Source organism: Phoca vitulina, unplaced genomic scaffold (assembly GCF_004348235.1).
Source record: "Phoca vitulina isolate PV1807 unplaced genomic scaffold, GSC_HSeal_1.0 scaffold29, whole genome shotgun sequence".
NCBI classification, from domain to species: Eukaryota; Metazoa; Chordata; class Mammalia; order Carnivora; family Phocidae; genus Phoca; species Phoca vitulina.
In genome coordinates, this window is record NW_022589732.1 from 1,768,633 (window position 1) to 1,783,912 (window position 15,280).

General features: G+C 42.1%; 1 protein-coding gene across 1 annotated transcript in view; it reads right to left on the bottom strand.

Moving 5' to 3' along the window:
• CCDC6 (coiled-coil domain containing 6) overlaps nucleotides 1–15,280 on the bottom strand; it is a 108,197-nt gene that overhangs the window by 34,433 nt on the left and 58,484 nt on the right. Inside the window, exon 3 of the mRNA XM_032423541.1 lies at nucleotides 6,889–7,017. Coding sequence (XP_032279432.1) covers nucleotides 6,889–7,017 — 129 coding nt within the window. The remainder of the gene's footprint in view (nucleotides 1–6,888; nucleotides 7,018–15,280) is intronic.

Sequence of the window (15,280 nt, forward strand, 5' to 3'; positions counted from 1 at the left end):
TGATGCGGGACTCGATCCCAGGACCCTGGGATCATGACCTGAGCCGAAGGCAGATGCTTAACCATCTGAGCCACCCAGGCGCCCTCCAAGTTTTCTTGAAAGAGCAATGGATCACTTTTATAATACATAAAACAATTAAAAACTGCCAACATTTCCACAGTTTGAGATTAGCATTTGAAATCAAATTTCAAAGCCTGCAGTGGTCACTAAATGTCATCTCCTTAATGGAAGTGAACCCTCCAGTCACAGGGTTGTTCTTTGGGAAAATGGCACAGAGAAGCCCACGGGGACAACCAGAGCCACGGTGGCAGAGTCCTCACTGCCAGACCTGCAAGGGCAGCAGGCAGCAGAATGGGACTGTAGCAAACCCAGTAGGGCCACACTCCCTATGAACTTTAAAAATACCTTGTTCCACAGCAATTAAAAAGATCAACCAAAGATGCAAAACTGGTTTGTATCTTGAACGAATTACCGTGTACACAAGTAAGGCAGAAAGGCCATCTTCTATCCTGAGCTAAGAACAACTGTTCTAAGAGCTGGAAACCTAAAACCTTTTTTTTTTGTTAATAGCACTTAAAATATACTGTTTGCTTGTTTCAACTTAAAAAAAAGAAAAACAACAACAAAATAAGTCTTGTCCTAAGGCTTGAAGGACATCACTCTAAACCCCAGCCCTGTGATTTGCTACAGTCACAGAGGGTGAGAGACCCCGGGGTAGGAGGGTATCGCCTCCGCAGTGCTCCTGAAGCTGGGGTCTTTTCAGGCCTCTGTACTCACCGGACACTGCCAGGTGGCTGAAGGTAAGCCCCCAGGACCGATCAGCACGGAGGCCTACATTAGGCAAAACGCTGCCTGGAAAGACAAGCTTACGCCCTCAAAGCCACCACGGAGGCAGACCACCGCAACCCTTCTCCTTCCTCGCCCAGGAGCAAAGAGGAGGGGTTCAACCTCACATCCTCTTCACCAGCTTTGTTCTGTTTCCAGCATCTCCGCTCCATGCAGGGCCTGCACCCACTTTTTACTGCACGTCTTCCTCCCATTTGTCTCCTCCCTGTTCCCCTGCAACAACGCTGGACTTAGATCTATCCAACCATGTGTGTCAATTAACAAATAATTAAACCAGGTGCCAAGGAGCTTCAGGGCCTCTCCTGTGGTTGGGGGTGGGGGGTGGAGCCGCTGCAGGGGTGTCACTGCTCCCCTCCACCACAGCCATGCACACAGCGTCCCTCCTCACTGTCCACAGATCCACCGGCCTTCCCGGACCAGGACCAGGCTCCACGAGGCCAAGGACCTAACATCATCTTTCTTAGCAGAGTATGTGTAGACAGCAGGCACATAAACTGAATGAATACAGGCTCCATGCCATACAAATGCGCTAACTGCGCACAGGCACAAACGAAAGCCAAAGGGGCTGGGTCACACAGGGCATGTGAACACATACTGATTCATCAGTTGAAGAGACCAGGTCAAGGAAGGTGGTAAGACATTTGAGGCTCAGTTACTATGCATGCTCATTTGCCTGGAAAACGGGTAGGGCAAAGTACCACAGAAATTAGATGGAAACTTTCATTATTAACAGCAGAAGCTACAGTTTTTGGAGAGCTTACTAGATGTGAGTCACTGGGACTTGGTGGTAAGGTCAACATCGTGCCTTTCCTCCTTTAACTTATTAGAAAATCTATAGGGAAGAAACACTTTAATTGTTTGCTAACTGCTGTTTGGGAAGCAGTACTGATCATTATGTGACTACTTGACAGCACATACCCCTGACTGCCTGGAGAAACGGATCTGTGGGGATCTGGGGGCAAGAGAGCATGGCGCACAGCACAGCATGGTTTTCAAACTGCAGGTCATGAACCATTACTGGACTGTGAAATGAGTCCGTTGTGACCTACTTTTGCGAAAAATGAAACAATTCCATAGAAAATCAGTGCAAAGCACAAGAAACGCTGTTTTAGGAAACTTGTCCCCGTCACGTGTACGGTTACAAACACATTAGTGTCCTGGGTTGCCATGTTAACTTCTCTCTTGTCCACAGTGAAACAATTCTGAGTGGAGGGATGAAAGAACTTTGCTATACGTGGAGGAGAGGCAGGATGCCAAGAGTAATCCTCTCAACAAAGCTACGAATTTAGGTATTCATGTCTGTTTCACAAAAGAGCTCAAATTGCTTGCCTGATGTCACACGGGTTCTTCAGATGGAAGGAAGATTTGAACCCAAGGAAGAGTTTTCCTATGCTAAGATAGGGCTAAGATACTATCATTTGTAAATGGAGGCTAATGAATGAAATTACCATCCAATTCTGAATCCAACTTTAGACAAGGGTGTCTCTGCTTTTGGGAGCTGGGATTATCTCAGATAAAAGAAGACACCCCAAATTCCAGAAATAACAGAGAAGACCACACTCGCTGGGCCAGCTAGAGGAGAACAGAGGAAGGACATCTGGTATGTGGCAGGTGACCCTGTTCATGATGCGAGTGTTAGCTGAATTACAGGACTAATTCCCCATTAATTCACTCCATTTTTTCCTGTTGTACTTCCTAACAATGGTTAAGTACCTAGTCCACCTGCTTACGGTCACGGTCTTCTCCTTTCCCACAGTGTTCCATGCCAAGTGCACAGAGGGCCCTCCACAGCTGCTGACTTGAACTTCACTTAATAAATAAGCTAGTACTGCCTGCCTCTTGATGCTAGTTATCCTTCTCCAGAGAAATAAGAAAAATCCTTTCTGGTTGGGAGAAAATATTCAAGGTCAAGATTTCCTGACACTAAGAGAATATTCCAAGTTTTAAATGTTCTTACTGTCACCTAAGAAAATGTGAATACCAAATAAGAGACTAACAATGATCATGTTTGAACAAAAATTTTCAAATAAGGGTTTTGCAGGCAGTGACCACCAGTTAAAAAAAAAAAAAGCCCGTCACAACACTAAAGTCATGCTGACTAGACTAATCCTAGTCTACAGTGAGGGCCTCCTGGCATGTGAGTTGCAAACGATATATCTGATAAGGGAACTGTATCTAGAATATGTAAGGAACTCTTATAATTCAATAATAAAATGATCTTAAATAGACATGTTTACGAAAGATATAAAAATGGCCAAGAAGCACCTAAGATTCTCAAAATCATTAGCCATCAGGGAAATACAAAACCACAATGAGTACCACTTCACATTTACCAAGATGGCTTTAATCAATATGGTCCAACCACTTTGAAAAAACAGTCCAGGGGCGCCTGGGTGGCTCGGTCAGTTGAGTGTCTGACTCATTTCAGCTCAGGTCATGGTCTCAGGGTCTTGGGATTGAGGCCCACAGTGGGCTCCGCACTCAGCAGGGAGTCTGCTTCTCTCCCTCTCCTTCTGCCCATCCCCCACCCCCAGCTCACACTCTCTCTAAAATAAATAAATAAATCTTTAAAGAAAGAAAAACAAAGATAAACAGGCTAGCAATCCCCCCAAATGGTAAACACGGAGTTACCATGTAATCCAACAAATGCACTCCTAGGTATGTGCCCAAGAAAAATGAAAACATATATCCACATGAAAAATTGTACATGAGGGGGACCTGCGTGGCTCAGTTGGTTTCAGCTCTGGTCATGACCTCAGGGTCGTGAGATCAAGCCCCACAGTGGGCTCTGCACTCCAACAAGGAGTCGGCTTGAAAGTCTCTCCTTCTCTGTCCCTCCCCCCCGCCCCCATGCTCTCTCAAGTGCACTCTCTCTCCAAAATAAATAAAATCTTTAAAAAAAAAAAAAAATTGTACATGAATATTCACAGCAGCATTATTCATAATAACCAAAGGGTTAAAACAACCCAAATGTCTACCAAATGAATGGATACACAAAATATGATATCCATTTATTTTATCCAATAAAAATCCATGCAGTGAAACATTATTCAGTTGGGAAAAGTAGTCAAGTACTGATATAGGCTACAACATGGATAAAAGCCTTATGCTAAGTGAAAGGAGCCACTTGCAAAAGAGGACATATTATATAATTCCATTTTTATGAAGTATCCAGAATGGGCAAATACAGACAGGAAGTATAGTGGCTGCTTCAGGGGAATGGGAAATTCAGAGTGACAGCTGAAGGGTACAGGGTTTCTGTCTGAGGTGATGAAAATGCTCTAAAATTGATCGTGGTTATGGCTGCACAACTCTGAATAGACTAAAAGTCAATAAATTGTACATTTTAAATGGAGGATTTTTATGGTATGTGAATTTATCTCAATAAAGCTGCTACCATCACCATCACCGCCAAAAAGAAGGTGATCTAGGATATTAAGCAGAGGAACCAGATTCCCATCCAATTCCTTTGGAATCCAGTGCCCGGGCCCTGAACACTGCACTGTACCTCCTTCCAAAATACAAATGACCACTTTCCAGTTACCTGGCCAAATCTACACTTAAACTCTTCCAACAAAGCAGTAGGAGACCGTAAGACACATGGGATAATTGCCTCCAGATAGCTTACAGTTTAAAAAATAGGTTTACTGTCAGATAGATGAGCAAAGGCATGTACTACAGACAAATCATCATAATACATAATGTAGGACATGCCTTTGCTCTTGATAATGACCTATAGTATAGGATATATTCTGTAATATAGACTGTGACCTACAGTGTATCATATGGAGGATAATCACAAGAGAGGATCAGATCACATTCATGGAAGCACAGAAGAGATTTATTTTTACTGGAGGGAAAAAAAAAAAAGCACTGACTAAAATTATTTATAGCTGAACAAAATACAGAATAAGTTCCCCAACATTTAATCATCCCAGACATATCCAAAACAAAGGGAGGAAGTTTCATGATGATGTTAAATTTCTCCATCTTAATTAACATAGGAACTTGATATCCCAGATCTGAGGTTTATTTCCAGGATAGGGCTTTGCAGTGCATATATTCCACTGTGAACTCCCTTTCTCTATTATTGAGGTCTGAAATAACCCTGAAAGTGCACTGTGTCATTAAGCTGGTGAGAATGTATGCCTTGGACATCATTTTAAAGGGTTTCAGTTACTAAAGTCGCCAAAGGGTCTTAAGATTGCAGCAATCCATTCTCTCTCCCCCATGGACTCTAAGATCAAACCGTCCTCTCTCGGACACCAGGCCACTACCTCCACCTTGTGGCCACAGCTAAACCCTGAGGGTCATAGCCCCATCTCCAAAGTCGCCTCAGCTTCTGAACAAATGCAAGAGAGAAGCTGTTTCAATTCCTGACAGCCACCACCATGAAGGCCGTGACCAAGTGAAGTTCTCACAACACCCACCCCTGTGAGAATTTCACTTGGTCACTTGGTTAGCTCTTGATTAATAAGTACCAATAACAAGTATTTGGTGTGTCAGGGACTTAAACAAGAATCTTCAAAGCTTTAACTTCAATGGAACTGGTTACTGCTTATCTTAGGAATTAGCAGGTGAACTTTGGAATAAAATGTTTTTAAACTGTGTGTGGTAGGTGTTTTCTAAATTTAGATATTGCATCTGAATTCCGAAGACAAATGGTAAGTATAGATTACTCTGGATATGTATAAAATAGCCGACCTTTGAAAACGGAACTTTTTTTTTCTTTTACCTGGAAGGGATAGAGAAATGTTTTTAGGACCATTATTCACAGTCTTTGGAAACTCAGTGACATTCCTCCCTATGATACAGGGAAATTCAAGAATAACACAGAAAACAGATGTCAGATTAATTCCAACCCTGACTTCCTCTCAAAGCTGACATTCCCGTCACCACTTCATTCTCAGGGACAATAATGAAACTAGAGCGGCCCTGGGGGTGATTTCAGAACCAGTCAACATGAACTGAGATGCACAGAATGACCCTAAAGTTAGGATAAATCAGACAACTTTGCATGAATGCTTAGCCAAACCATCGAGTTGGCAATCAGGGTTGAAATTACAAAGAGCTGGAAAATCTTCATCAATACACTGAATTTTACATGGAAACCAGATCACAGTACACTATGGTCAGCTTCTTATAATTTATCTTAGGGAAAGTAAAATCCCAGGACATTAGATTGGGGGGAAGGCATCAGGGAGCACCGAGGCTAGGGATAACAAGTACTTCTGTCTGACATACCAACTTGGACAGGCTGATAATGGCTGTCCACAGTTCCGTGTGTCGAAGAGCATAAGGACCAGTCTGGACTCCCTAGGCAAGGCCCGTGCTCAAATACCAATGTCTGCCAAGGGCAATGGACAAAGGGACCATACACTATTACTTTCCATCTTCTGTACCTGTTTAAGCTTGCCATTCCTGATTTTAGTTTGTCCTCCTCTGTTTACAAATGGAAAACTTGGGCCCAGAGAAGTGAATGAAGTCAATGCAAGGTCATACAACTAGTTAGTGGCTGAACCAGGTTAAGCAACCAAGTCTATGACTCCATATCAGTATCAACAAATCGAATTGGGAAAAGATAGGGTTCAAATAATACTGCTAATAATTGCTAATAATACTGCTAATTATTCAAAGAAGAAAAATGCTGTTTGTTCTGAAGAACCCCTGACAGAAAAGTTTTAGCTCCACAGCCACACTGTCTCAGGAACTTTCACAGAAACTATCCTGTGGTTAAAAACACATTGTTTCCCCTCGGTAAAAGGAACCTAACATTTCCTGCCTATAAATCAGGACATCACAACATATCCCCAGAAACTTTATTAATTGCAGTTAAAAAAAAAGGAGAGAGAAAGTGTGTGAGAGAGAGAGCAGGTGCTAAGCAGCTCTGTCAATGCTTACTTCAGAAATGAAGTCTCCACTGTGGGAAGAAACAGCTGAAAAGTATTTTTCACTTACATTGCTCAGGGTATCTGCAGGCCTGAAAGAACAAGCTGATAAGAGGAGAAAAAAGTATATGGAGAGAACTATATACATTTTTACCTGTTCTAATGTAAGCTGCTTAGAAATGGTATCATTCTCCAGTTTTTTAATTTTCTTCATCAGTTTGTTGACCTGGAATTCCTGCTCCTGTTCGAGATGCTGTTCTAGTTCCGCCTTCTCGTGCTGCAACTGGAAAATGGGAAAAACACAGACGTGAAAATCAAGACACTCAAAAGCCAGGGAAACACGGGCTCCAAAAGCTGGGTCCACTGAGGAAGAGGTATCATCACAGAAGTTACAGCCCTCATGTCTGCCCATACCCAAGTGTACACCTATGAGGAACCTGCCCCTAGGTTCCTCTAACTTACAACCAGAAATTATGGCACACGCACACAGACGCCTGGCCTGAGCCAAGAGGCTGAAAATGACACGGCAGATACACCTGAGCATCAAATCATGAGTAAACCCAGATTTCTGTTTTTAAAAACATGTAAGTGGTTGCCTCTGTAGGGAGGAATTGGGAGGCTAGGGAATGAGGTAAAGAAGGAAACTTGCTTTTCAATATACACACACACGCACACACCCTTTTGGTACTCTTCAAATTTTATACCATGATAAAAATTAAATTAAAAATAGAAATTTTACAGTCAGTTTTTACTAAATGAATTAGTTTACTCAGATTTATATAATGTGTGTAAAGATGTCACAATCACAAAACATACTTAAATTATTCTGAATACTATTTCCCAATATACTAATAAGCATCCTTTGGCAAAAATCAGTACAATTAATTATCTTTCTATAATGAGAACATACATCACACCTCCTACATCTTTCCTAAAAACCAAGAGGGGAGGCCTCTTATTTATGCAGTTAAAAGATAAAGTTATGGTGTCACTGAAAAGCTTCTTAAAAATGTACTCCAACCATCAAAACCAAAAGGGAATAAAGGAAATCCATCAGACATATGACTACTGGGGTTCTCATTAAGAACTATGCTTTATTTATAACATTCTCAACTGGGAGGTTGGGTTGATCCACAGCAGGGGTTGGGTAGAATGATAGCAACAGGGTCCAATATTTTCAAAATCAAGGGGAGATTAAGTAAAGGCTATTAAAAACAATGAAACACACACAGTTGTATGTACATATCTAAGAGGACACTGCTCCCTAATTTTACCTTCAAAACCATTTCTTCAGGCAGCACGGTGTACCACATTCTTCATATGCATTAGGCAGGCATGATCACCCCCATTTTCTATGTGACAAAAGAGGTGTCCAAGATAATTCAGCTGGAAGGTGGCAGAGTCTGGGACCCACATCCTGTTCTGAACCCCAAGCCAGCGTTCTCCCACCGGATCCTGAGCAAACCTAAGAGGAATCATCTTCAGACTCCTCTAGTGTCCAGTGCATGCCTGGCGTTTAAAAAGTCACACGACCAAACACATTTCAGTAATCCATGCGTGCTTGCCTGGAGGATGCGATGTCTTTTTGTAAACCCTGCATATGGTCTGATTAGCCAGCCCTGAGCAACCTCCACATGGCTGCACCGAACCCTCTCCACACTGGACACAATCCCACTGCTCTGTAAGCAAGCACATTCTTGGTTAAAAAAAAAAAAAGTTCAAAATCTGACATAGTCTTTTAACAATGGAAATGTTGACTAAACAGATGCTGGTTTTCCGCCAACTGTTTTTGATGTGCAACTCCAAAAAAAGCTGGTCAACCTTGCAGGGACCCAGAAAAAAAGCAGATGCAAGGAGGTGCTTACAGTGACAAGTCTATTTTTAGCTTGCTCCTTAAAACTCAGGTTCTGCAAGATCAAGCAGTAATTAAAAGACATAAGAGAAATGGACAGAGAACAAGAAGAGCCCCTGCCATTTCAGACACAAAAGACCCCGACAGGACAAATATCACTCATGAGGGAAAAAACAGCAAAGCGTGCACATCTCCACCTAACATTTTTATTCTGTAAACACTACCTGTGTGTCTTCTACCTGTAGGTCCTGCCTTAGACATAGGTGACTTCTCTAGTGAAGATATTATCCTTGCCCTAAAACAGTTTATGGACACTAAGCTTAAATGGTATCTACTGGTTTTAGAAAAATGAACTTTAGTTTTAAAACCTTTAAACCCTTTGCAAAGTCTTTTTTTATATTAGCTGTTTTCCAATATGTTTTCAACTGCTGCCATGTTGATTTGAAAGAATACCCCCTTTTTTTTTTTTAAGCATTATTCTTCTGCCCTGAGGTTAATTAAAACAATAAAGGATACACTAACGTTGAAAAATGTCTGGCCCACGACGCCGCATTTGTCACAGAATGTCAATCCGAAAAAATGTTAGGCTGTCATGGGCTTACAGGAAAATATTCCTATTTAGACAGATGGTCTATATTGTCAATATCTGATTAGGTATTTCCTTTAACAACACAGATTAAACTAGTAATAAAAGCCATAAAAGCTCTCCATTTTAAGAGGCTTTTTCCTCTCAAAAGCTATACCCTGAGGAGAATTTGATGGTAAAGCTGCTGTTACCATAACTCAAGTACGTTCCCCGGGTTACACTAACCCATTTGGAAAAGATCAAGCCATCCTGGGATCTGTTTGCCGAAGATTCACAATGTTCTCCATCCCCAAAGGACAGCTTTGCTGCCTGCTTTGTTCTGCCGTCTCGCAGGTGACAGGCAATTTTGGAGCAGAGCATGGAGTTTCGGAACAGAACACTATAAGTAGAAAACAGGGTTCTTCTTGGAACAAAGAAACCACCAACACAAAGAGAAACACAGAGAGAAATACAGAAACACCCCCCCCCCTTTCAAATCCTCAGAGAATGAAGATGAGCAAGAGGGAGGTGGCAGAGCAAGGAAGGGATCTTGAGAAACTAACCACCACAGAGTTTACCTGAGGAAAATTCTGAAATTGTTTTAAACAGATACCATGTAAATTCAAGGCATTCGGCCCCAACGGGGCTTGAATTGACATCCTGAATCCACCTGCCTGTGTTAAAGCTGTAGCTCACGAAACCACAAACAAAAACCCTAAAGGGAGCCTGACTTAGGCTGACACAAGACCAGCCATCAGAAATAAACTCCAGTTTCAGCGGCATCTTCAAGTGGGCACAAAATTCAAGGCATGATTTTAAATTTCTCATCAAAGGCCTTAACACTTCATGAGCAATTTTACTTTTTTAAAAGATTTTATTTGACAGAGAGACACAGAGAGAGAGATCACAAGTAGGCAGAGCGGCAGAGGGAGAGGGAGAAGCGGGCCCCCCGCTGAGCAGGGAGCCCGATGTGGGGCTCGATCCCAGGAGATCAAGACCTGAGCTGAAGGCACCGACTAAGCCACCCAGGAACCCCTTCATGAGCAATTTTAAATGTTCCAAGAAGGTCTGTGATCCTGAACTAGAACAAAAAAAATCATTCAAACTGAGAAGTAAATAGTCGAGCAAATTCTATTAATGTGTTCATGTGTTCACCTTAAATATATCTAAAGCAAAATGCTTAGGTAGATTAAAATTTTTTTAATCAGAATTGTCTATAAATACACCTTATAAAGTCAATCACAAAGATTATGAAACATAGTTTTTATAACTCCCACTTGTGCAATGTATTATTAACATTAACAAAAAAACCCTGTAGAATGGAAATTATGTTATGTAACAGATGATCTACTGGCAGCATATTTTTGATGGAATTAGGGTTATATGAATAAAGGCTTGCTCCTTAGGATTCACCATCAAAGAAAAAAAAAAAAAATTAACATAACTGAGAAGCCATAAGCAAAGATACAACTGTAAACCTATAAAATTCTAAGTACTAAAACTTGAGCATTTTGTTACTTTATCCACTCATTATATACTGGGCCCAAAAGCAAACTTCCAGCCCAATACAAAATACAAGTATAACATTATTTTGATCTAAAACAGGCTAGGCTTAAGCATCATTCAATCACTCGTTAACTGCCATCTTTTTTATAATTTACAAAAGCGTTCTGTGAACCAGGCCTCTTACATAAGAGATTCAAGAACTCTTCACTGAGTAATTCTCTCTAGCAGGTAGAGACACTGAAAACCGTTCACCTGCGAGAACCACCACAGGTGCACATGTAGGCTGGCTGCTGAGCCAGGCCTCCCACCCAGCATGCAGCAGGTTTGCCAAATCCCAGTCTGGGCGAAGTGTGTGTGCAAGTCTGGGTTTGTTGTCGATCCAGCCAATGCCAAGCGAGGCAAGCCTTCCAGCCACCGGCCCACAACCCAGTTTTTCATGCAACTTCTGAATAAGCCCAAGATGCTCCCACCTCAGTTCTCACTAGTTCACGCTAATATTTCTCCCTGTGTACTTACCACCCAGTCCTGCAACTGACAGCCTTGGTTTACTGACAACCACCAAGGACTAGAACTACCTGCACCTGGACCAAGTAGCGACCCCCCCCCCCACAGGACAATAACTACATTAAGTCACTGGATTGTCAAAAACAATTGTTATTCATATAAGCTCTGCAAAAAAGTTCAAAACTATCTCTCACAACACTGAGTCTTTTATGAACCAACTTTTTAACCGCTCTACTGAGCAGCCTGAGCAGAAAGACAGCCTCCCACTTCAAATCCATTATATCACCACTAAATGCCTCTTGGGCCCACACTTATTCCCACCTCCAGACCCCTTCTGTTACTGGTACCATTATTCTCAATCAACACTTCACATCTCATAAGTTACCAATTGGCAGTAAGTCAGCCTCCCTAACAGCTGTCAAACCACCCTCTTCTTCCTGTGCTCATGGCCCCAGTCTAGTTCAAGTCTTTCATTCTTCTTCACCGGGCCACTGCCAAAGCCTCCTAATGGATCTCCCCAGATCCAATATGGGTCATCCTGGCAGACAAAGCCTAATACTTCAGTACTCCACTCAAAACCCTTCACTGGCTCCCTACTACTTGCAAAGGTGTAACATGCCAATGCATGACATTCAAGTCCTTCCACGATCCAATCCCTCTGCAAGTTTCCCATGCTTTCCTCATGCTATTTCAGACTCTGCTCAAGTGACAGTCTAAGGTTTGCAAACCTAAAAGCCTTCAGGGTCCAGACATCTAGCAAAGAAGGATGGGTCTCAGCACAGAGAGTGGTTGTAACTGTGGTTAAAGGCAAAGTTCAAGACTCTTTTCCTAAAACATAAGTTTAAAAAACTGAAACCCATCATACTGGGCAAACACTTCTAGAGACCACTCTGGTCCTGGGGCTTACAGACTGCAAGCTCTGCTAGTCACATGGGAGCACCGTACCACGAGCAGCTGTGCACCCGTGGCCCCACAACCCTGATCACGCTGCACCCTCTGGTACAGTGCCTGAATCCCTCCCTCCAACCTACTCAAAGTGGGGGACGGCTCAGAACACATCTTCTATACCTTCCCACATGCCCTCCTCCTCTTCTTCACGCTGTGAGGAGCACACTGTACTTCCCGTGCATTATAATGTCTCCTTCATGGTGTATTTCTTATTCTAATAGTTACTTCCAAAAGCAGCTAACACCTCAAGGCTCTAGTTACGATGTACCAAGCATTTTTCGGCCGTAATGGCGGATACTATCATCTGCAATTTACAAAGGATGAAACCATAGCTTAGAGAGGTCAACGACCTGCCCAGAGTCACACAGCTGGTGAGGGGTCGAACTAGGGTTAAAAAACCTTGGTTAAAACCAAGGTCTCTGCCTTCACGGCCTTTGTCCTTTCCCTGGATGTATGCAGCTGCCCTGGGGCCCCGGCGCACATCCTCCATCACCCTCACGGGACTGCAAGCTGCACCAACAGCAGCGACCAGCACGTACTGAATTCCACTCCAGATCGTGCAGAAAATGCCTTGTCTGTGCAAAGACTGACTGGAGAGATGATAAAAGTCTCACTTCCTTTAGACAGTTTCCCCTAGATGAAGCCTCAGGACGAATGGAACACCTAGGCAAGTATCAAGGGTGCCATTACTACATACATAGTACTCTCAGATGACCGGCACCAAAATCAAGAAATAGAACATTGCCAGCTCCCTTCCAGATCACAGCCCCCCGTCCCTGAGAGGTCATCGCTCTCCTGATTCTTATGGTAAGAATTCTTTGCATTTTCTTTAGAAAAAACTTTGTTGCCTATATATTTCTAAACATTAGTTTTGCTCGGTTTTGGCATTCTTTTTTTTGTCTAGCTTCTTCTGCTAAATAAACTTGTGATTTCATTCACCCACATTACTGAGTCTAAGAGTATTTTTACTACCTTATAATATCCCGTTGATGAGCACATCACAATTTATCCACTCCATGGACAATGGGTATTTGGGTCATTTCTGGTTTTTCACTCTGACGAACAATGCCACAAAGAACATCCTTCTAGACACCTGGCGCACATGTGCACACACTGTGAAATATATCCAGGAGTGAAAGTGCTGAGTCACAGACAGAGAATATTTCCAGTATCGTTAGGTAATGCCAAATTGTTCTAAAAGCAGTTGCAACCATATCCATTTTCTGACACCATACAGAAGGCTTCTCTAAGTAATATCTTTGTGGTTTATTTTGCCTTTCTTGATTACTAACGTGTACTTGTTCATTTGTCTACTGCTCATTTGGCTATCTGCTTATGTGAAGGGTCTGTTCAAGTCTCTATCCATTCTTCTTTGGGACTGTCCATTTTTCTTACTGATTTGTAGTTTTGTGTTGGGTTATATAACGTTGCAAATATCTTTTCCCACCCTGTGGCTTGTCCTTGCATTCTCTTTACATGATTGCCAATGATATGTCTTTGTTCTTCTCCAAGCATTAACTAATGACAACACTCCCGAATGTCTCTGTTGGGAGAATCTCTGTCCTGCTGCCTATATGTAATCTCCATGTGGATGTCTAGACATCTTAACTGAACTTCTGAGCTTAATAAGCATCTTTTCTCTAGCTTACTTTATTGTAAAAATATGATATGTAATACAAATGTGTTAACTGACTGTTTATGTGATTGGTAAAGCCTCCAGTCAACGGCAGGCTATTAGTGGTTAAGTTTCAGGGGAGCTAGAATTGATACATAGATTCTGATCGGGGGATGGGGAGGAGAAGTTGGACCCCTAATCCCTGTGCTGTTCAAGGATCACCTGAATTTCATCCTTGAACGGCTAGTACAACCCTCAGTGAAATCGTTTGAGCCTGCAATTCTTTCAGTAGGAAGGGCTGTTTCTCAGATTCAATTTCTCCAGTGGTTAGAAAGCTCATGTTTTCTAGTTCCTCCTCATCCAGTTGTAGAAAGTTATGTTTTTCTAAGAATTTGTCCATTTCATCTAAAATTCCAAATGTATTGCTATATACAATTATTCATGAGTTATTCACTCTCCTTTTGAATGTCTAAAAGAAAAGTTGTGATGTGTTTCCTAACAAAGATTTCAAGCTTGGTTTTTTTATTTCTTTGAATGCAGTAAGCATGGTTACTTTGGAGTCTATGTCTGTTAAGCCCAATATCTAAAGTATCTGTGAAATCCATTTCTGTTCTTTTGTTTCTACTGGTTTACATCCATGAAATCTATCCCCATGTGCCTGGTTCTCCTTGTGTTCTGGACAACATATTTGAACTTGTATTTTAAGCGAAACTTGTGGCCTAGGATGATGGTATCTTCCTCCAGAAAATTCCATCTTCTTCTGCCAGGCACCAGAAGCCTGGGCCTACCTTAATCTAAAACAAAAGCAAATGCTCTCAGGACAAAAGCAGACTTGGGAGCTGCGGTCTTCTCAATTCCCACCTCCCCCAGGGCACAGGCCTGCAGGCCTTCCCCATCTTGTTAGTTCTTCATGCTTTTTTCAAAAATTTAAGAGCATTCTGTCTAGCTTTTATTTATCCTCAGTGAAGTTTATCTGGATTATCTCATCTGTCATTTTCTAACAGGGAAGGCAGGTGTAACTTTTGCAAGGGAATAGCTAGGTCCTTCCAGAAAATTATTTTTTAAATGTTATTTTCTTGACAGCATCCTCAACCCCAAGGACAAGCGCTCACTTCAGAGCAGATGGCTCCAATACATTGGGCTTCCCATCCACCCAGAATACCTAACGGGCTATGTTTGAGTTTCCTGTATCCCCCAGAACATGATGGTGCCGAAAGCATTAATGCCTTTAGAGAAATCTGGTCAGGAGGAAAATTTTTAAAAGATGCTCCACAAATGAGATCAAGAAATCCTTTCGGCCCTCGAGTCGGCCTACTCCACTGAAAATCCATTTTGTAAAACCTAGCACTTTCTTCTTCTGAAGACTTCTGAGAGAGTGTTCAGCCCAAAGAAAGAACTCATTCTAACTTGAGACATTACTGTGAATTAAAAGGCCACACCTTTTCTATGAATAAAGACGAAAAAAGGAAAGTAAAGGCAGTTAGCAGCAGGATACAGCTCTGTATTTTAAGGTAATTACTGACTGGGTGAACTGTCAACAGTTTTGAAATGAAAAG